General features: G+C 31.1%; 1 protein-coding gene across 12 annotated transcripts in view; it reads left to right on the top strand.

Moving 5' to 3' along the window:
• Positions 1 to 24,396, top strand: part of LOC145297804 (dynamin-like GTPase OPA1, mitochondrial) — a 180,365-nt gene that overhangs the window by 51,806 nt on the left and 104,163 nt on the right. For 6 of the 12 annotated variants that reach the window (XM_080144110.1, XM_080144106.1, XM_080144105.1 and 3 more), the window contains exon 5: positions 4,530 to 4,667. In XM_080144110.1, the coding sequence (XP_080000236.1) occupies positions 4,530 to 4,667 (138 nt within the window). Of the gene's footprint in view, positions 1 to 4,529; positions 4,926 to 24,396 lie in introns of all 12 variants that reach the window. The other 6 variants (XM_080144102.1, XM_080144101.1, XM_080144099.1 and 3 more) reach the window with 1 other exon arrangement.

Raw genomic sequence — 24,396 nt, 5'->3', positions numbered from 1 at the left:
TCCAGTCAGTTCAGATCGGTGGGGGAGGGGGTGGGGCAGTGAGAGAAGGATACAAAGTCATAGCACTCCTTCTGAAGCCAAGCCTGGGTCTCTTTGAATTGTGGGTGGGCGCCGAGTCCTACTGCCATACCTAGGATCTGCCAGCGGCCACTTTATTGCTCCCAGGGATCACCACACTCTTCAGCACATTTAGATACACTTTGCTGTTGACTTTCAAGCCAACTTTAAACATGTGGGTAGCATGATGTGACTCTCACTTGAAACGACACCAAAGACCATAACTGTGGCTGGAAACTTTGTTTTTTCATCACTCTGGGCATGCCCCTGTTATTCGTGGCAATCTAGCAATGCATTTTGAGGGTGCTGGCAATGGTCCTGTTGTCAACTTGGGTCGGTGGAGAGCATGAGTTGTACAGCAGTGTATTTCCAATGTCGCTTGTTAAACATTGTGTCAGTTTCAGACACGATAAAAGGCTCCAATCGCTCATGGGATTTGTACACCACTGGTCAACTAGTAGATGGTCTGCAACAAAAAAAAGAAAACCGGTTTTCATCAAACGGAAATGGAATGATGTCATCTTTTCTAGGGCAACAATTTTATCGTTCCACCCCGTACAAAGAGATAAAATTATACCTGCCATATCAGCCTCTGTGAGCTTATTTGCATCTGATACGGATGCAAATGAAGATCTGATTTGAGAACACGCCTCAGACTCTCGAGACAATTCTTGACGACATCATTGAAGCAATTTCCTTGGACTCTGTTCGACTGAGTTCTGTACTTTATTGATGTTTCTTTTGTTCCCAGCCCTCATCTCCGACCGTAATGAGTGCCTTTGATGCCTATAGAATTTAAATTTTGCACAGTACCATTTTCTCTAAACTTCTTAACCCAGTCCAAGATTTTACTTTTTGATGGAGCATTTTGACACGGAAACTTTGTCCTAAAATTTGTTTGCACGATTGTGTATCATTTGTTGGCAAAATAGACTTCCACACAAAATGTCTTTTCCTTGGTAGACCAGGACGTTGAGGAAAACTATTGTTCCAATTTTTCATGCCCAGAATCTAGTTCATATCCTGAAAAAAAAAAAAAGAAAATGCTAGAATTAAATTTATGAATTTCAGTCAAAAATATATGGGTTCTGCTTCTTTCGGGTCACTTTGTATATCGATATAAAGATATAAAAATCACTGTTTGCCTTCTGAAAGATATTACATCTTTTTTATGCTCCAATTTTTATATTGATGAGTTACTAATCAGTAGGGCTATGACAACTGCATATTCTTTTCATTGTCATGACTCTTGAGTATATATCTGACACAATCAACCGAGAACCACATCACGCTGTATAAAAGCATATAAGATATCAACGGATAGATACTCGAGAGTCAAAACAATGAAAAGAATACGCTGTTGTCCTAGCCTTACTAATCAGTGTGTTAATTTTGTTCTAATCTCTGAAATGCAAAGAATTGTCTAATCTTAATTAAATTTTTATCTCATTTATTCTCTAAATTACATATTTTATAAGTTTTTCTAAATTTAATATTTTGGTGCTTGTTAAAATAGTCGACAAATTGATCTTTTAAATATATCGTTTTAAGCAAAAACAACAATACTTACTTAATTGTCATATCGAAAATAGTAATATATCCAAAAATTACGAAAATTCATCAAGTAGAACAACTGCTATTGTGTTTTTAGTGAAAAAAAAGTTGGTAATTGTGCATAAAACGGGTGCTTAACTTTCGTACACACCCACAGGCGGCGTCTGCAGCTGTCAGTTGAGGTATGGAAGTGCAAAATGGATACAATATATAAAAATACTTACACTTTTTTATAAATTTTTGTTTTTTTATCGAATATCTTTTCAAATAACTATGCTTATTTAAGTTAATATTTTATATATTTTTTCAAACTGTTTAGATATTTTTAAAATATATTTATTTACAGAAACATGAAAAAGAAAACAATGAATATGTCGCATTTTTTTAACATTTTTAGCAGTTTAAAAAAGGTGAATGTGCAACAGAAAATAGTTTAACAGTTTAAAAATGTGAATATTTCACATATGTTTAAAAAAAATCCCACAAAATTCGAAAACTATATTAACAAAAAATATCTCATATTGTCAAATACATAAGTAAGCAGGTTTGAAGAATTGCGAAAATATTGTATCCATTTTGTGCTTCCATATCTCAACTGACAGACGCGGACATGTATGAAAGTTAGTCTCTGGTTTTATGCACAATTAGCAAAAAGTCTACAGCTATACGAGGGCCGTGCAATAAGTAATGCCCCTGACCCACTTCCAGTTGTCTGATCTAGCTGAAATTTTGCATGTGCAATGATTTATATCTCTACGGGTTATGTGGCAAATTACAGCTCCGAACTGATTGTGGTTTCTGTTTTACAGGTGTTTGAACTGACTCAGGTGTGAAATGGAGCCTGTTAAATGTCGAGCAGTGATCCAGTTTTTGTATTTGAAAGGACGCACACCACAGGAGACTTTTGATGAAATGAAAGAAACTTATGGTGATAATGCCCCATCATATGACCTTGTAAAATGCTGGCATCGTGAATTCAAACATGACCGGAAGTCTGTGGAAACAGCTCCCAGACCTGGTCCAGCCCCCCCCCCTCCTTCTGCCATTGATGAGGCATCTGTCTGTCAAGTTGAGGCTGCCATTTTGGAAGATCGGCGCATTACTATTTGCCAAATAGCCCAGGATATCAAGATTAGTACAGGGTCTGTGGAAACTATCATTCATGACCATTTGCATATGCATAAGGTGTCTGCCAGATGGATTCCCAGGTTGCTCACACCATTCCAGAAGCGAGAACGTGTTGAGTGCTCGAGGATGAATTTGGAGATGTGCCAAGAAGATGAGTCAAAGTTTTTCAAAAGACTGATCACTATGATCCAGAGACCAAAGTCCAGTCAATGCAGTCGAAGCACTTGGACTCACCACCTCCAAAGAAGGCAAGGGTGCAGCCCTCCACTGGCAAGATCATGCTCACAGTCTTCTGGGACCAGGACGGAGTAGTGATGACAGATTTCCTGGCAAAGGGTACCACAATTACAGGAGCCTATTATGCTTCTACTTTTGAGGAAATTAAGGGAAGCTATCAAAATCAAGAGGCGGGGCAAGATCAGCAAAGGTACCCTCCTCCTGCAGGACAACGCTCCAGTCCACAACTCGCATGTCGCCAGATCAGAAGCACGGGCGTGTGATTATGAAATCCTTCCCCATCTTCCCTACTCTCTTGACCTTGCACCCTCTTACTTTCACCTTTTCCCAGCCATGAAGTTGTTTTTGAAAGGAAAGCGTTTCCCAGGTGATGCAGCCTTGATTTCTGAAGTCACATTGTGGTTGGAGGACTAACCTGGGGTGTTCTACAAAAACAGTCTCCAGAGCTGTATCAAATGATGGGAGAAATGCATAACTCTGGGTGGTTCCTATGTAGAGAAAGACTAATAACTGTGCCAAGTTTCGTTGCTCTACTGCTATGGGAAGTGGGTCATGGGCATTACTTATTGCACACCCCTTGTAGACAAATATTGTAGCCATGAACAAGCTTATACAAAAACAAAGTTTACAAACTTTACTTTTGTATAAGTTGTATCGCCTAAAGAGGTCTCTGGTTACTCGTAAATAGCTGACCGAAACATGCTCATGAATGTGTAGCAACATATTACTGCTTATATAAAAACAGATAAAGAATATACCCTGCTCTAGTTCGGTATTGAGCACTCTTGTATTAACCTCGTTAAACTTCATAACCTCTGGAAAAAAATAACATGTTTATATATGATATTATCATTACTATTTTATTTTTATAGATTTAAGTTTTCTACTGTTTGTAAATAATTTGAGTAGGTTGCCGGTATTAAGGAGTTATGCCTCCACCATTGAGCAACTATTTTTAATCAAATGAAGGTTAATTTATGATTAAGTTTAATGTCTTTTCTTTAAAAGAACATTTTCTTGTGTTGTTTTCACTTTATTTTTATGTTCTTAATATTAATGACATGTTGCATTAAACAACAAAAATTAATATTAATGACATGTTGCTTTAAACAACAAAAACTAATATTAATGACATGTTGCTTTAAACAAAAAAAATTAATATTAATGACATGTTGCTTTAAACAACAAAAATTAATATTAATGACATGTTGCTTTAAACAAAAAAAATTTACAGATTAATGACATGTTGCTTTAAACAAAAACAATTTACAGATTAATGACATGTTGCTTTAAACAAAAACAATTTACAGATTAATGACATGTTGCTTTAAACAAAAAAAATGATATTAATGATATGTTGCTTTAAACAAAAAAAATAATATTAATGACATGTTGCTTTTAAACAAAAAAAAAATAATATTAATGACATGTTGCTTTTAAACAAAAAAAAATAATTTATATTAATGACATGTTGCTTTAAACAAAAAAAAATAATTTATATTAATGACATGTTGCTTTAAACAAAAAAAAAAAATGTTTTCTCTTTTTTTCAGATCCCGGATCTCTATCTGTAGAGATTGCAAATCTCAAGGATTACCTTGGAATCGGCGATAAGAGCTTAAGGCAGTACCTAGGGATTGAAGATAAAAGTTTTAAGGAAATCCTTGGTATCCCGGATAAGCCCCTCCTAGGTACTGAAGACCTATCTACCACCATTACTATTGAGAATCCCAGTCCAAAAGAGTCTGTAGATATCCCACCAGCTATACAAGCTGAAAATATTAATGAAATCTCAGAGCACAAAGAACTCTTAGAGCTGTCCGCTGAGGCCTCTTCCGATTTTCCGACTGACACGCCTAGCGATTCTCATGAAGAGCCGAGTGATAGGGAAATGGCCTGTGAGGAAGGTGAAAATCCAAGTGAAAATGATCCGACAAATGATTACCTCGGTAGATCAACGTCTTTTAAAAGTCATGTCTTTAAAAAAAAAAGTGTCCAGAATGCTTAAAATAGCCCAGTTGGATTCTCAAGTATAGAATTGCCGCGAGATTAGTCTAGTTCTTTTCTTTCTTTTTTTTTTTTTAATTTTATATTTTTATTTGAAAACAAAAAAATTATTTTACTGGATGAAAGCCTCTTTTTGGCGGGGTGGGGTTCTCAAAGTAGTGGTGGGGCAGGGGGTCAGCCATCTGTACATCTTATTACTCCCGTTGGGTACTCGTAATAGGATGAAAATTTTATGTTCTCTCCAATTTTTTTGAATGTTAAAAAAGAAAAAAAATTTGGGTATTTTTTATGTACGATATATGGATCTATCTGAATTTCCCTTCCTCCCCACATTAAAAAAAAATTAATTTACCTCTCCCCGTCTCCTTTTTAAACACACTTTTATTTTATTTTTCGTAATGTTTGCAATGAGGATTGATAATTTGTATGAAGCAGCACATATGTTGGCTGATGATGTCATCCTAAGTAGGTCTCGTATTAAATGAATACAATATGGAAACTTGTGGTATGTGTTGCGCGTTTATCGGCATAAATTAATAAAAATGGATACCGAGTTTAATTATACACATCATTTTTTTACAGACAATAATTTTTGTAAAAAAAATGCATAAGACCGTTTGTGTGCATGTGAGTTGTTGATCTTTGCCGATCAGGTATGAACTTAATTAAATATTTTGTCAGGTAATTCCTGATTGTAAAGTTTGTTCATGATTTGCAATGTTTGATTTACCTCAATAAAACTGTGTAGTACACAAAAGTCTGTTTGAATACAGCATCGGTGTGTGGGGGTGTGTAAAACACACTTGGACTGCGTGGTACACATGCCCTGTCATGTACCGCTCAAAAAGAAAAGAGAGAGAAAATTGATATCGCCATCTATCAGCTGAAACATGCAACAAGGACGATAATCGTATATTCTTTCCCTTTCACAAATTGTGTCTGTGTGTTTGCTTTGTGTGAAGCTATTTGGTAGACTAGTTTTTAAACTGGTCTACCTCTACAGAACAATTCATTTCTCCCATGAAAAAAAAATACATGTCTATTTATATTAATGTACATATGAAATATTGCAGCTCAGAATAAAATAACTGTAAAACTTATCAGTTGAAAATATTAGTGTAGATCAAAAATTATGGAAAATCATCGACTAAAATTTTAATAAAAAATAGAGTAAAACATTGACTTTCGTCAATCTCATAACGCTTGCTTCCCTTATTTTGTCCTTTAGTTCTCACATTCCATCAGTGATGTGGTTTTCTGGTCCAGAATCTATCCATTTAACACTTATCATTGGTTAGTTTTTGACCTTAAAGTAATATTTTATTTATTTTTTTTTTTAGTGTCTTTCATCAAATGGCTTCATACCTTGTCTGGAGTGATTTCTATTAATATATTTAAACAAACATTGTTAAAGACAACTGAGAGCTTTTGCTTAGTTATACGTTTTTTATTTTTTCATTTTTTTTTCGGATGATTAGGAATTAATAAATGTTCCATAGTAAGATTCCGACTACTACGAACCACCATCCACACAACCAAATCTTACACATTCTCCTGACGATGTCTTGACAAAAGACGAAAAGCAAAAAAAAATGTGACATGCTTCAAAGAGCCAAATCTAACTATGCTTTCTATTGTCTTTATTGATGTTTATTTAAATGAAAAAATGCTCTCTAAATATGCACAATGTGTGTGTGTATATATATATATATATATATATATATATATTTAGTAATGTGATTGATAATTTAAAATTCAAATTAGAATTAAATTAAAAATCCGTTTCACAAGAAGGAACAACAACAAAATCAATAATTTGTACAATCGTTTCGGAAAAACAATGTTTTTATTGTGGTAGACATTAAGCCACGAACAATAGTTTTTACATATAGTATTTCTAACAAACAAAGTTTCCTCATCAGCAAAGTATTGGGAAGGGTTTTTAATATGTGTAAAAGACACCATAAATAAAGCTAGCATTAAAAGTAAGGCAGATGTATCTTTTAATTCTTCGCTTTTTGAAATCAGCAATTAAGGTCAAAGCATTCATATGGATGTTTATTGTAGCTTTCCAACTTATGAAAAAAATTATACACTCTGCTCTTTAGACTATTGTTTTAATCTCCTTTAAATATATATATATATATTTATATACTTGTGGGCTGCCTGGCGTTGCCTGGTTGTAAAATAACTTAGATATGACATTTTAATATATGCAGATTTTGTATTTATTATTATAGAGCCAGTACTTTATTGATTATTATATTGTACCCAATATGTAGTAGTGATTTCAGAAGTTAAAAAAAATATATAATTTGGGTGCCATCAACAAGAATTGAAACCAAAATATTTAATGCTCCAGCATTATTTGTTGCCGTTTGAGCTAACAACAGATGGATATCAAAATACTGAAAATTAATCGGCATTAATGTATAAATATATATTTGCTCATGTGTAGAGAAGCACTTAAAGTAGACAAGTTCCAATTTTTTTCAATTTTGACCTTTTAGCAGCTATTTTTACCAGTTAAAAACCAAATCGAATTTGTTCCACAGATTCAAATTGCTTATGTATTAAATATCAAATCAGTAGAGCAAAAATTGACAGTAGTTGGGTAGAGACTGTTCCTCACACATACAGACATGGTCACATGAATATATATATATATATATATATATATATATATATATATATATATATAAATTCAAGTTCATAGAAGAAGAGAGATGAGCTTCTACTGCCTTGATGTAAATATTTTTGAGAATTTGTGGGGTTCAAATAGTAAATTATATTTATTTTTAGTTAAAATTCTGCTCAATAATTTTCCATAATTTTTGTGTTATTATCAATTGATAAGCAAGTATATCAATAAGTTTTATTTTTTTTTTGAGCTGCCATATGTCATATGTAGATTAATATAAATGAACACCTATTTTTTTTTTACCCCTTCTCCTCCCTTTTTAAACTAATTTTTATTTTATTTTTTTGGATGCTTGAGGTGAGGATAATTTGTATCCAGCAGCAAATATATTGGTGACGATGAGCCTCAAAATTTAATACAATGATTATTTATTGGGTGTTCATTTTGACGTTGATTCAAAAAGATGCTTCCCCCATCACTAATTCTATGGTGTATTTATTTATTTAAATGTAGTTGCAGTTTGCACTACACTGAGAGGATGTCATAAAGATTGGATATCTGGATCAAAAAACACATTCCCACAAAAATTCATCATGCAAATTATTTGCCATAAGATATTTTAAATAGTAGCTTGGGATCTTCCATCGCTGAGCACCTTTTAAATAATCGTTCTTATGATTATAATTTCAGTGTTGACTTATTCTCTATTCTTAGTAAGTCACACTTGCTCTATCATTTGAAGAATCTAGAAACCATTTATATTAATTCCAAGACCTATTTGTAAACAAAATGAAAATCTTCTTGGACTTAATGTGATTTGTATTTGGTTCTATTTTTTTCCCTTTCCTCTCGTATCATCTCCGTTCCATCATTTTTTTTTTCTTAATTGTAATTCGAATTGCAATTTAACTCTGTTAAGTGAAGTTCAAAACTGTTTAGTTAACCCTCTTATTCTTTTTAATTTTTTAATTCATGTTTAAACATATATATGTAGAAATATATTTTCTTATAATATATATCAATCCTTATTTAAGAAGCTCAATGTAATTACAGAGCAATAAAGAGAATAAATGACAAAAAGTTATATTCCAAAATTTATTATGTTGACCATCTTATAATTTATTCCTTTAATTCAGTTGACTTATACAATTCTTGACAGTATCTGTTTCGATACTGTCAAGAATTGTATAAGTCAACCGAATTAAAGGAATAAATTATAAGATGGTCAACATCATGAATTTTCGAATATAACATTTTGTCATTTATTCTCTCTCTCTTTTTCTCTCTCTCTCTCTCTCTTATATATATATATATATATATATATATATATATATATAATTTATAAACATCTGGAAGAACCCTTTATAAAAAGCTCTACTCGGGTATTGAGCACTTTTGAAAAAAAATATCAATTTTTTAGTCCATGTTATCAATACATTTGAACTTTATATATATATATAGAGAGAGAGATGAAAAAGAAACAAACCAAGTTATATGTCCCTCGATTTTCCTCTTTATTGTAAGACTTCTTCTGGATGAATAGTTGTGAAAAGATGACTTGTGTTCTATTTCCGAATGAAAAAAGTTATTGGAATTAAAAAAAAAAAAGAAGAAATTTCCAACTTTTTTCATTCTTAAATTGATTAAAGTTATCCTTTTCAACACAAATATATTTTCAAATATTGTACTGGTATTTTATTTTCTACAATTTATTTATGCAGAAGAAGTCTTACAATAAAAACGAAACGTTGATGGGTTTGTTCCTCTCTATCTCGTCGGAGTACTATTTCCATTATTCTCATCTCTCTCTCTCTCTCTCTCTCTCTCTCTCTCTCTATATATATATATATTTATATATATATATATATTTATATATATATATATATATATATAGTGATTAGTGAAATTCCAAAATTCTGTCATTAATCACAACATTTATTTTGTTGGTGGTTTTACAATTGTTTTGTAATGTGCAAGCCGCTACAATCAGAAGCAATTGAACGCTGCTCATTAGAAACCCAAGAAAATGCATAAGTTCATTGATCATGAAATTGTTTACGGATAAAATGGGAAACTATTAACAGTTACACAAAATCCCCTCCTCCTCCATAATAAGATGAAAAATTCAGATTAAGGCATTATTTTCATATTACCATATATATAATATATATATATATATATATATATATATATATATATATATATTGATGACTGGTTTCTTCGGTAGAAAGCAACCATTTATTAACTCTCGTGACAAGGATTTCTGGTTTTAACTGACCATTTGTCTGAAACAATAACATGTCCAGTATCGTGACCATGTAAATTTGTTTATATTAATAAATATATACTTTCGTATAGTCTGTATAACCCGAAAAGGTCTCTAGTAACTAGCTGATCGAAACATGTTCATGAGTGTGGAGCTACATAATACTGTTTATATAAAAACAAATAGAAAGATATATATAATAAGCCTGGCTTATGAGAGCAAGAAGCTTGAAGTGCTTGAACACTACCGTTTATGTCACATCCTTTGTGTTCGATGGCAACAGTTCATCTCAAATGTTGCTGTTTGTTCTCACTGTAATATATCCTTTCTACAACAAACTCTTCTCACGAGACATCTTCATTGGTTTAGTTACAGTCTTTATCATAGTCCAGATGATTTCATCAAACCTATTAATCCAGCCCGTCTTCAGGGTTGGAAAAAAAACCTATGCTGAAGCCAGCTGAAAGTGTGGTTCAGCACAGTGAAACAGAATGTCGAGCTGATCCTGGGTTTTTGCCTTTATGAAGTTTGCTACTGGAATTGTGATTGATTAGCGCTTATATTTGCTATTGTGATGGACTGTCACGCCTGGTCAGCATTCGTTTTGGACATGGTAAATTATCTGGGTGGAGCTGGTCCAACTGCTCTAGGGTGAATGCTGAAACAAGACAAGAAGATATATAATAAACGAATAAATTTGAGTTTTATCCGTATTATTTGGATTCATCGAACTACTTTTCTGATCATGAGTGTGAGTTTCACAACATTTTCAACTTCCGATCTTCAAGTATGTCCAATCAAAGTCAGGAATGTTTCTGTAGAACTCAGAAATTTGGACGGAATTTTGAACGGAACCCTTTATTTACTTCACGGGAGTAGCATGCTCTTGTTCCGTCAGCCATGACTGGATAGAGGTCTTAAGTAATTTGTAATTGTATTTTTCAGTCACCCGCACTAAGAATTGAACCTTTAACCTTCAGGAGAATATCACTTTTATAATTGAGTTTTCCAAGTACTCTAATCACTGCGCCACGGGTCCTTGCAGAGGTTCCATCGACCGAAACGTGAAAATCATACTCAAGATGAGAACAGTGATCCAATGAATCCAAATAATATGAATAACCGATCCTGATCTCAAAAATTCAGAAACGTTGAATTTTATTCTTTAAAACATTTTGTTTCGTTCCTTATCAGAAAAAACAAGTGTGTGTTTAATCGGTCTCGTCAGTGTTTGTTATTAACGCTGAAAAAACAAAATCTTTTAATAAAGAAATAGTATAAATATACATATATATATATATATTTGCTCATCCACGAACAGTTGTTTCACCATATTCAGTCTCTTTGTGACTAGAAATAAGCGAGTGCTTCAAATTCAAGACGCGATTACTTTATCAACAGTCAAGTACCGTTACCACTAAGCCATGTGTAAAGGAAATCTATAAATTTTTATATGTTTGCCATTATCAGCTACCTAGAATACTCTAATCATTTACGTTAAGTGGGAGAATTATTATTTTGTAATAGATTAAGCATATGTCCAGTCCAATGGGACTCAACCCCAAAAAAGTTGTCATCATTAGAGCAAGTATGTTTATAAATTATTTGTCTTATATCGACATGCTAAAGTTTCAACCTAATGGTCTTTTCAGAATCACATGTGTATATGAATTTTATTCATTTATCTCTGAAAAGAAGATTTGGTAGAAACCTTGGCATGTCTTTGTAAACAAAATAAGGCTATAATGGTTTTTTTTTTTTTTTTTTTTTTAAAGGGATTTGATTAATTAATGTGGTTGTTTTTTTTTGTTTTTTTTTTAAAGGGATTTGATTAATTAATGTGGTTAATTTTTTTTTTTTTTTACTAATGGGTCATGACTCATTAAGGCCAAAAGCCGTTCAAGGTTAAGAGTAAAGGAAATGGGTAAATTATCAGTGAAATAATGAAGTTTATTAGTTATTAAATAGTTGGTCTTCCTAAATTTAAAATTTTATTTTGGTTATGGTAAAGATTAAGTACTGGGATCCAGTTCCTGTTGCTGTTTTGCAGACGGTGTTGATGCAGAAAGTGTTCCCTATTATAAGAAAATCAAATGTTCTTCATTTAATTTTACTGTATCTTTTGTTTATTAAACTGTTCGGTGAATAGAATAGTTAAAGCCCCCCCCCCTCTCCACATGTTAAGAGTGGCTTTCTAACTAATAAGGTTATTATTTCAGCATGGTCCATAACCTGCAGAAGTCCTTTTTGTTTAATTTTTTTTTTTTTTTTTTTTTACAAATACTCAAATGAATCTGAAATATAGATTTTTGCTATGAAGACGTTTTTTTTTATGAAAACAGTTTATGAATTATATATTGTCCAGAATTCCCTCTCCATTACAAAAATAAAGAAAAATCTGTATGATGTGCGTACCCATGACAGAAAGAAAATATCATATTCCAAAAATCATGTAAATTGATCAAGTAGTTTTATTTTTAAATAAGAAAATCAAATTTTCTTGCTAAAGTAGTTTTATTTTTATAAAGAAAATAATTTTTTTGGCAAATTTGGGGTTTCTCAATGCTTCCCCATGTCAAGAATGGCTTTCTAAAATCTCAAGTTTTAATTATTTGGATAAATAAAACTATTCAATTTACATAATTTTTGGTGTATTTTATTTTCTTTCTGTCATGCGTACATACATCATACAGATTTTTCTTTATTTTTGATTTTTAATACATTGTGGACAAGCAGTAAAAGTAGTTCACACGTTTCACGGTGATTTCATGTCATGTGAGAGAAAGATAATCAGAAGACATTTTCTGCAATTATGCTGTTTTTTCGTCCCCGAAAGAATAACCGGAAGTGGATTTCAGTACCTAATCTTTACCATAACCTTTATTCTATTTTTAACTTTACGATTACCCTTATTTTATCATTAACCCTGTATTCTAATCTTCGAGTAACTATCTGTATTCAACCCTCACAGATAGATCCAATATTGTTAATTTAATTCTTTTAATATTATAAAGAAGAAACAAGAAGTTGGCATGAATTAAATGCCGAATCATGAGTAACGTTGCCGACGAGTGAGTAACGTTGTACAATGACTGTCCTACTTGGCTGTTTTGAGCATGCATGGGTGAATGTCGCCTGCTTTTTTTTTTTTTTTTTTTTTAATTTTGTGTTTCACTACAATATGCAGACTCCCGCTTCTCTGATATTTATCCTCTCATCGCCCTCGGAAATTCCTCACTCCTTCTCTTACAACATATATCTCATCCTCATCATGTTCTGTTCTTGACATCATTTTAGAAAAAAAACAAAAACAATTTTTCATTCCATGGGCCATTTCATCTTCTACTAAAAAGAGTTTTTTATTTTTGCTATTCTAGCTTTAAATTTCTTTATATAAATACAGAGTGTCGATAAATTCTGTTTGCACTTTAAAAAAATTATAATTTTATTTCTAATAGCGATGGAAGTAATTGTTGGCACTTCTTCGTTATAGAAGCAAAAATTTGAAAAGAAAAATCAAAACATTGAATTTCAAGTAAAATCAGTGATATCTACTTAATTGTCAAGTCACAGTAATGAACATATCCAAAAATTATGAAAAGTTATAAGATAGAAAATTAATTATTGATGAAAATAGTTTTCGAAGACAATTAGCGAAAGCTGAACTGGTGATGTCGAATTGTAACAAGGGAGATAAATATTTTTTGAAAATCGTAGCAAAACTATTTTAATTAATAATTAATTTTCTACCTTATTTTTGGAATTTTTGGATTACTGCAACATGACAATAAAGTAGATGCCATTGGTTTTACTTGAAATTTAATATTTCAAATTTTGTGATTATAAAAACGAAGCACCTAATTTTTAAAAAGGATTAGAAAGAAAAAAAAATGTATATTTTTTAATGGTTTTATTAAAACTTTAATAAAAGTTTCAACATGTCTTCCATCATTAATAATACAATTTTGCTGTTTTGCCTGATTCACAGTGATACCTGGAATCACATTAGTTACATTAGCTTTCGAATCTAGCTTTGGTTGTATACATAATTGGTTTTACATGTCCCCATAAAAAAATCTAATGCAGTCAAATCCAATGTACATGGAATCTGATGAACTGATCGACTCTTTCCGATCCATCGGTTAAAAAATGGAACATTTTTTTTTTAAATTTATTTCTCTAAAAATTGTTACAAATTTTCTGGTGAAGAATTATTCAATAGCCATACTTAAAATTAGTTACATTAAAATTTATTAAAATTTATCTGTAACTTTAACATTTTTTATGGATTATTTCTATAGCAAATATAAATAAAGTTAAAGGTTTTGTTTTAAGTGCACAGATTTTATGGACACCCTATATATTTATGGATATATTAGGACACCTTATATATTAATGTATGTATTAGGAACATATGCGTGTGTGTGTGTATTAGGACACCCTATACATTTATATATACATTAGAACACCCTATATATTTATGTATATATTCGGAAACTATATATTTATGTATATATTAGAACGCCCTATATATTTATGTATATATTAGAACACCCTATATATTTATGTATATAATAGGAAACTATATATTTATGCATATATTAGAACACCCTATATATTTATGTATATATTAGAACACCCTATATATTTATGTATATATTAGAACACCCTATATATTTATGCATATATTAGAACACCCTATATATTTATGTATATATTAGAACACCCTATATGTTTATTTATATATTAGAACACCCTATATGTTTATTTATATATTAGAACACCCTATATGTTTATTTATATATTAGAACACCCTATATGTTTATTTATATATTAGAACACCCTATATGTTTATTTATATATTAGAACACCCTATATGTTTATTTATATATTAGAACACCTATATATTTATGTATATATTAGAACACTCTATATATTTATGTATATATTAGAACGTCCTATATATTTATGTATATATTAGAACGTCCTATATATTTATGTATATATTAGAACACTATATATTTATGTATATATTAGAACACTATATATTTATGTATGTATTAGTTGAATATCGGCTCTTGGTCAGGTATAGGCAATAAATATAGTGTTAGTTTTAAACTTTAATAATTATTTATTTCTGTAGGTGGTTTTGGTGATACTCTCGCTTAAATAGTAAATTTGCAAAAAAAAAAAAAAAAATGTGGCCACGTAGCTCACTTTGTTACCTAGAATATATATACCATAATTCATAATAAGGTAAATAGTTTAGGAATGCATACTATTGAGTACTTTTAAAAATGATATAACTCAAAATTTAATGTGGAACGATTCTTTTTTCTCTTAAATTTATGTATGTTAATTATTTTAAGAGTTTTTTTATGGTGAAGTGCTAATTTGTGTTGATTTGTGTGGCTCAACACCTAAATGATAAAGTTTACAAAAAATAATGTCGCTGTGTTACTCAATGTATTGTCTAGAAAATATATGGAAAAATTCTTAATGATCTGTTCATTAGTATTAAGAAATTATCTTGTACTAGAAAGTATATATATATGAGTATTTATATAAAAATATACACATACTTTATATATTGTATATAATAAAAATATACACATACCTAACTTTATATATTGTATATAAATATATATACATAACTAACATATATTGTATATAATAAATATATACACATTCTTAACTTTATATATTGTATATAAATAAATATATACACATAACTAACATTATATATTGTATATAAATAAATATATACACATAACTAACATTATATATTGTATATAAATATATACACATAACTAACATTATACATTGTATATAATAAATATATACACATAACTAACATTATACATTGTATATAATAAATATATACACATAACTAACATTATACATTGTATATAATAAATATATACACATAACTAACATTATACATTGTATATAATAAATATATACACATAACTAACATTATACATTGTATATAATAAATATATATACATACCTAACTTTATATATTGTATATAAATATATACACATAACTAACATTATACATTGTATATAATGAATATATACACATACCTAACATTATATATTGTATATAAATATATATACATAACTAACATTATATATTGTATATAAATATATATACATAACTAACATTATATATTGTATATAATAAATATATACACATACCTAACCTTATATATTGTATATAAATATATACACATAACTAACATTATACATTGCATATAATAAATATATACACATAACTAACATTATACATTGCATATAATAAATATGTACACATAACTAACATTATACATTGCATATAATAAATATGTACACATACCTAACTTTATATATTGTATATAAATATATAAATATATACACATAACTAACATTATACATTGCATATAATATATATATACACATACCTAACTTTATACATTGTATATAATAAATATATACACATACCTAACTTTATATATTGTATATAAATATATACACATACCTAGCATTATAAATGAGTATATGACTAAAAAATATTAACTTGTTAAAAAAAAAATAAACAGAAGGTGATTTTGATGATGTTAATTTTGTAATGCAATTTTTTTGTAAAATACAATTTAAAAAAGTTTCTTTTAATAGTTGATGCTAATCTGTTTATAGGAAATAACAAAAAAATATGTGTAATTCATGTAAAGACACAAAATACACACAAACCACCATGCACACATTTGATGTTGCAAGATGTTATATATATAGATGTATATATATATTTGAAGAAGTCATGGAGAGATATATTATAATTACACACAATAACTTCCTCTTGATTTAATAATTAAGTGAATCTATATCGTTTGTCATCAATAGCTTTCCTCCTAGAAAATCTATATTTGATTTTAGTTCACCATTTTCACTTTTAGAGGGTTGTAGCATCTTAAAAAGAATAAAATTTGATTCGATTTATTTGCGTCCAGAAAATACTTTGTCCTTGCTGGATCTTTTTCCAAATGACCATCTTATAAAAAATTAAGAGGAGCAAATCATAAAATAAGTTAAAAAAAAAATAAGGAGTAAAGTCACATAAGAACTTTATTACATGATTAAGTCAATAAAAGGTTCCTCTTTCTTTAATCCTTGTTGACTTGATAATCCAATCCGATGTAACTTTACTCGTTATCGTTTTTGCTTATATATTCGTAGTTTATGTATTCTAACTTATTATATATAACACAGTTATCCACAGGCATGTGTTTCGACGTTCCATGACTCATCATACATTGTTAGTCTTATAGATTTTCATCTTCTTATAAAATCAGGCCAATTGCTTTCAACAAACCAGCTCTATTCTTTATTAATTGAATGTTTTTCAATTTTTCCCCCCTTAGCAGCATTTTTTTTTTTTTTTTTAAAGACTAAATTGAATTTGTTCCATAGGTCCAGATTTCCTATATATCAAGTTTCAAATCTGTAGACCAGAAATTGACAAAGGAATTTGGTAGAGACGTTCCTCACACAGACAAGGTTACTTTTATATATAGATTAATTTAATGTTTATGCTGTTGAATTTCAGACTGAATAGTCGCTTGAGAATTTGTTATCATTTTATTTGTTCGTTGAACTGTGTTTTTTGTTTAGTTTTATTCAAATCCTCACTGAATAATATACGTTTTTTACTGTCAAATCTTTTATCAGAAGTTAAAAGTTAATTTCCTTAACATTTGAAATTTTTTTTTTTTTTTTTTCAAGAATAGAAACATTCACGAGAAAGACTTGTTTGGCTGAAAACACTATCAATAATTTCCCCCATTCTTTATCTGTACCTAAACGTAAATTCCACGAATAAAGTTTCTCAGAACTGCACGCCTGTGGAACTCTTCTGTTTTCCAACTGACTACAATATGGCCATCTTCAAGTCCAATGTAAACAAGTTCTTGATGAGCCGTTCCCCTTAAGTAATCCAATTTACCAAATTTACACTTCTAATAATTACTATGATATCGTCCTTTTGACCACTGTACACTCTTTAACCCGTATCCTCGAGTGGCCTCTGGGCCTTGATAACTGATGATTCCCTTATAAAAAGAAAAAAAAAAAAAAGAAAAACAAAAAAAACTATTGCATATTCTATACCGACACGAAAGGCCATTTTTGAGATAATGACATGTTCCCTTATACCAATGTTGTAGAGTAATAATTACAGTATTACATAGAAGTTAAAAAAAAAATGTTTCTAAACATTTAAATACTTAGAAAATGATTTGTAAATTAGATTTTAATTATGTCGTGCCATATCGGTTAACATATGTCAATGTTGCAGTAATAAATACAATATTGCATAGTGGATAAAGTAATTGACATTTCAAAGAAGTAATAAAAAATGTTTCTAATTGTATAAATACTTAGAAAATGATTTGTAAATTAAAATTAAATTAGATCGTGTCATATCAGTTGACAAAAAAACAAATCTAAATTTTTCAAATTTGGGTGTGGTTGATGCTTACTTCTGCAAATAAAAGTTACAAACAAAAAAAAAGATTTAATAATATACTAGCAAGAAGACCCTATGTTGTCCGTGATTAAATGAAGAATCCTATCTCATTTAGCATCCAGCACATAATACCATATTCCATTTTTTAAATTTATTTTAATGTTTTATAATTGTTGTGGTTGCAAGGTTGAACAATAATTAGTAAGGAAATACAATGAAGACGCAAACAACAAGATAACGCAATAATAAGTGCATTAAAGAAAAGGTATATTTACAATATGTACAAATGACGGTGTCGAGTCAGAGAGTCTTGGTGGGAGGACATGTACGCTCTTCGGCGTCACTTCCGGTGGCATTTGAGTAAGACACCCCAAGGCCAACCTAGGCTTGCCATTTATAGTGTTATGTTATTCGCATATGCAAATAAGTGGTTGCCACCACAACAATAATGTTGAAATTTTTGAGTTGGTGTTCAATGGTGTACTTGGTAATCAAATCAAACACGATGAATAAATATTTGAAGATATGAACAACTTGAAGTATAAATTGTTTTTTGTTTTTCCTAAAATTACTGGATTTGGTATTAAACAACTCGAAAAGGGTTGATATGCCGTAAAACAACTGGACCAACTGTCTTCAGATACATCTTTTTTTAACTCCTGAACCTATATACAATTTTAAGCGAAATCTTCATAGAGGTAGATTGTTTTCGTTTCATCAACTGTAACTGGTTAAAAGTGTTAATAAAGTATTAAAGCTATTCTTAATTATTATTGGCTGTAGGAACAAAAACAATCTACCCCGTAGATTAGAAAAAAGGTTCAGTTTAAAATCGATTAGTAGGTGTAGTAATAAATAAAGTGATATTAATTGAAATACAATTCAGTAAATTTATTGTCTTTAACCTCATTGAGGCACATCTGGTGTTTTTCTAGGAATCAATGAGGACCTCTGTGTATTCTTGCTCCAAGCCCTGAACTCCTATTAGCATTTTTATTGTAATTGTTTAATGTCTATAAATTTCAAGTTAAAAGCAGTACTTATATCGCCTAAACACACCCAAAGCTGACAGGCAGCAAAATCTCACCCCTTCACTGTAAAGCTTCTCAAATACTGGAAAACTAATGACTTCCTTCCTTGAACAGCTTACTTTGGGAATACCCTCCATACTATCTGTTTTCCTGACTGTAACATTATGCAAAAATTTAAATGTAATGTGAACAAATACCTTGCAACACAACTCCTCACTTAAGATGTCCCTATAAATCTGGCCCCTAATTCAGAGTAGTTCCTTACATGTCAGTAAAAATATACATTTTTAATGGCTGACTATAATTAAAATAAATAAAATAAAGTAAAACATGATATTGTCGTTTTATTGAAGTAAAAAAACGGTTAAATTTACGTATTCTTCAAATATTCATTGATTTTCACGTGCGCATCTTTTTCATTTCATTCATCTCTTAGCGGCTTCCATCCTTCACATTTTTCTGCCGCTGTAAAAGTCACATTTTCCACTTTGTGGTATTCTTTGCTTAATCCTTATTTCCTTGATTCCGTTCATCCTCATAATGTCCTCCCTACACATGCTCAGCTTTTTAGTTGGTGGCAGTCTTACAAATAGTTTGTGCTATTAATTCACGGCTCTCGGCATACGACACTTGCATGTGTCATAAATAACGACTCTTTTCCTTTCAGATTTCCTGACATCTTTTTTTTTTTTTTTTTTTTTAAATCTTCTCAGCTCTCTATGCATATATATATATATATATATTCTTTAATGATTTTATTTTTGGTTTTCTTTACAAGAACGTGCTAAGTGTTTTGGCATTTTTTTTTTTTTTTTTAAGATGATAATTGATAATTTGGATTATTTGGATAATGATTCCCATCTTCATTGTTATTTTTTACAAGATCAGGCTGTCTGAAGATATTGGCTTCCTGACTAAAATGCTAATTTTAATCTTGGTCTTGAAAAAAAACTAATGTCATTAATCATCTCTTGTCTTTGCGATAATCATCTTTTATTTTTGTTAGCTCCTAATATTAAATGGCTTCACGCCCTGTCTGGAGCGATTTCCTAAAAAAAAAAAAAAATGCGTCAAACATTGATGTCATTTTTTTTTTTGTCCTTTCTCTTTGTAAAACTCAATCATGTTCTGCAAAGGCTAAATAAAAAAACAATTTTTCTCAGCAAAACAATCAAACCAAACACCATAAATAAATATTTGAAGATATAAACAACGTGGAATATAATTTTTTTTTCCCCAAAATTACTGGATTTGTTATTAAACAACTCAAAAAGGGTTGACATGCCATAAAACAACCAGACCAGTATGCTTCAGATACATCTTTTTGAACTCATGAACCTATATAGAATTTTAAGTCAAGTCTTCATGGAGGTAGATTGTTTTTGTTCCATCAGCTGTAACTGGTTAGAAGTGTTGATAAACTATTAAAGATATTCGCAGTTATTATTGGCTGTATGAATGAAAACAATCTACCCCCGTAGATTAAATAAAGGGTTCGGTTTAAAATTCTTTACAGACTCACAAGTTGTTCAAGAAGACGCATCCGACAGAAGTTAGATCAGACGAAATATTTTGAAACCAACAACGAAAATGAGTATAGTCGTGCAAAAAATCTAAATAATCCGAAATGTGAAATATTTAAATATTAGAAATTTAATACCTAATGTATAAAATAGAGATATAAATATCGACCAATTATATTTTTATGTTTTGCATCGTTCCATCTTGATTATTTTTATATGGAAGGTAGCATAGCTGACCCTAGTAATGTTCTCATGAAATAAATACATTTTTAACATGGAAACTAGATATCCTCTGACTTTTTTTCCAGTATGTATACTATTAAATATCTCTCTTGCATTCTTCCTCTAACCCTCTCTTCCTCTTTCTTGTACCCCTCTCTTCCTCTTTCTTGTACCCCTCTCTTCCTCTTTCTTGTACCCCTCTCTTCCTCTTTCTTGTACCCCTCTCTTCCTCTTTCTTGTACCCCTCCCTTCCTCTTTCTTGTACCCCTCTCTTCCTCTTTCTTGTACCCCTCTCTTTCTTGTACCCCTCTCTTCCTCTTTCTTGTACCCCTCTCTTCCTCTTTCTTGTACCCCTCTCTTCCTCTTTCTTGTACCCCTCTCTTCCTCTTTCTTGTACCCCTCTCTTCCTCTTTCTTGTACCCCTCTCTTCCTCTTTCTTGTACCCCTCTCTTCCTCTTTCTTGTACCCCTCTCTTCCTCTTTCTTGTACCTCTCTCTTCCTCTTGGTCCATTCCTCTCTTTCTCCCACCCATATTCTTTGTCTATATCTCTGCCTCCATCCTTCCCTTTCTCTCCCTCTTCCCTCTCTCTTACTCTCTTTCTATCCCTCCCTCCTTTTCTTTCTTTTTCTCTATCCCCCCCCCTCTCTCACTTACTCTGTTGGCTATTCTGGGTCTTGGTTGAGACTTTCAACAACATGCAGTTCAGCGGGGAGAAAGCAGAATGGTCTAGGTTGTTTTCAAATGCAGTCACTAACCCTAAGTTTAAGGGTCAGATTTTCAACGACATACAGTCCAGTGGAGAGCAAAGCAGAGTCTCTCCCCTCAGTCCACTTGGGTTTCTGACTCTCTTTGTATTCTGACTCTTGATCTGTCTCTCTCCATCTTCTGGTTCCGTCTCATATTGAGTATCTGGGGACCATAATTCCACCCCTCTTTCCAATAGAATTTAACTCCCAATTATCAATGATACATTATCAGTAATGTTTTACAATAACCAACTCTGAAGAATATATTATCAGACCACAAGTGACCAATGGACTTTTAGATTTGCCTCTCTTTTTCTTCTTCTTCTCTATTTTTCACCTCTTCCTGCTACCATGAATAGGAGGTTTCTTTTCCCGTTTTGGGTTGGTCCTCAAAATCATAAATGCGTTTTCTTTGTTTAATCCCTTATCAAAGTTTCAACTCCAGAAAAGGGGTCAATGACAATATTTTAATTAACAATCAATGTTATATCAAGTCCAGTTTTGATAAGCAATTCTTAACAAGTTGACATATTTTGGGAAGACCCAGGCAATGGCGTCTTATCCTTGAAATCAATCAAATTCATAATTTAGTTTATAATCCCCCCCCCCAAAAAAAACCCAGATAACTAAATCCTCTATGTCAAGACCACCCTGCTTTTAGATGGCTTGAAATGGCCTAAAGTAAAAGACATTATTCAGTTATCACAAATCCTTGAGAAGCGATTTTACTATCAAATAAACCAACTTTTGCCAAATCCTTCGGAAACTCAATTTATTGCCAAATTCCATTCCCCAAATCCTCAAAAGGTGAATTTATCTTTAAATCAATATTTCTCTGTATTTTATGGGCCTGAATAATCAACAAGGCCATGTTTGGGAAGAAGCAGGATATTCCGCTATCAATCTGGGGTTTTTCTGACTTCTATAAGCAATTGGCCCTGTCGGTGAGGCATTAGAATACGCCGACTGCCCCCCTGCAGAGGGTAAAAGTCCCTCAATGGGGGTCCTGGATATGACTTTAAACTATATCCAGTGGTGAGGCCCCAGCTTGTGGGCTTTGGGGAGTGTGGAGCCACCCTTTAATTACCATTGCTCCCAGGTCCACTCTGATCTGGAGTGGTAGTACCTGTTAGGGTCCCAACTATGGGTTGAATAGAAACCGATGTGAAAACAACAAATATATTCTATTAAAAAAATTTTTTCTTCAAAATCTTTGGATTCGGCATTAAATAACCCGAAAAGGGTTGATATGCCGTAAAACAAAAACAACAAACAATCTATAAGCAATTAAGTTTCAATCCTTTCCTTTCTTCCATCTTCCTTTTCTGCCCTTTTCTTTTCCACCGTATGAATCCCGATGGTTGTCTTGGCAGCATATCAACCCTTTTTTGATTCATCAATATTGTCGCACCTTTATCCCTCTCTATCTCTTTCTCTCCTTCCATTTCCCCTCTCTCTTTCCTTCCATTTCCCCTCTCTCTTTCTCCCACTCTCTTTTCATCTTTCCTTTCCTCTACCTCCCTCTTCCTTTCACACCTTTCTTCCTCTCATGCTTTTTTTAAACCTTATCCGTTTTTCTCTTTTACATAACATTCTAACTGCATAACACAAATAGTTTGTATTGTTTGTTTTGAAGTGATTTAACATTTTATTTTGTTTTGTTTGAAGAATTCAATCTTTTTGAAACCTGTTTTTATTTCAATAATATGTTACTCTCCACTGTTTTTTTTTTTTTTTTTTTTTAAGAATAGCAATATCTTCAGTCCAGTTCCAAAAATTTTTCAATTGTTGGCTCAGATTTTTAAATTAAAGTAAATGGATTTTTTCCATCTCTTTTGCTTTAGATTTTATTTAAAAAAAAAAAAATTGTTGTTATAAACTTAATAATAATAGGAGCTGATACTCATAACGTTGCTCATTTTCAAAAAGTTAGGATTTTATTGATAACAACTTGCATACAGTTGTTTTCGCCCAATGTTGGCCTCTAAGTGTATAATAGGTCATTAATTATAATTTTGCACAACTGGGCAAGCTCATCAGCGCATAGCAAAAACTAGACCAATGGAAAATAATGCTGGTAGATTATATTTGAATTATAAAAAATCTCGTGCAAGCCTTTAAATTAAACGCTACAGCTACTTTTGCGATGATTGCACACACACACACATACACATATATATACTTCAAACTATTTAGTCTCAAATCTGAAAGTAATAAAATATGTTGGATAAAATTATAATATTGAAATTTGATTAACAAAAAACAATATTGTGTGAAAACTGTATTACAAAAAGCTGCTGCAAACTTTAAATAAAAAATCCGTGACTACCATTGAGTGCCGGAAGATAAAAGATTAAGCATGGTGAAAACAAGCAAACTTCAATTGTTACTCATACTGGTGGTAAGGTGATGCAAACGGCAAGTTTACTTTATCATAAAATGTTGATAATCTTTGTTTGACACATTACATATGAATACCA

This window comes from Euprymna scolopes, chromosome 18 (genome assembly GCF_053919585.1).
Source record: "Euprymna scolopes isolate OS-2025 chromosome 18, ASM5391958v1, whole genome shotgun sequence".
Lineage (NCBI taxonomy): Eukaryota > Metazoa > Mollusca > Cephalopoda > Sepiida > Sepiolidae > Euprymna > Euprymna scolopes.
The sequence above is the reverse complement of the archived record's forward strand: the minus strand, read 5'-3'. Positions and strand labels throughout refer to the sequence as shown.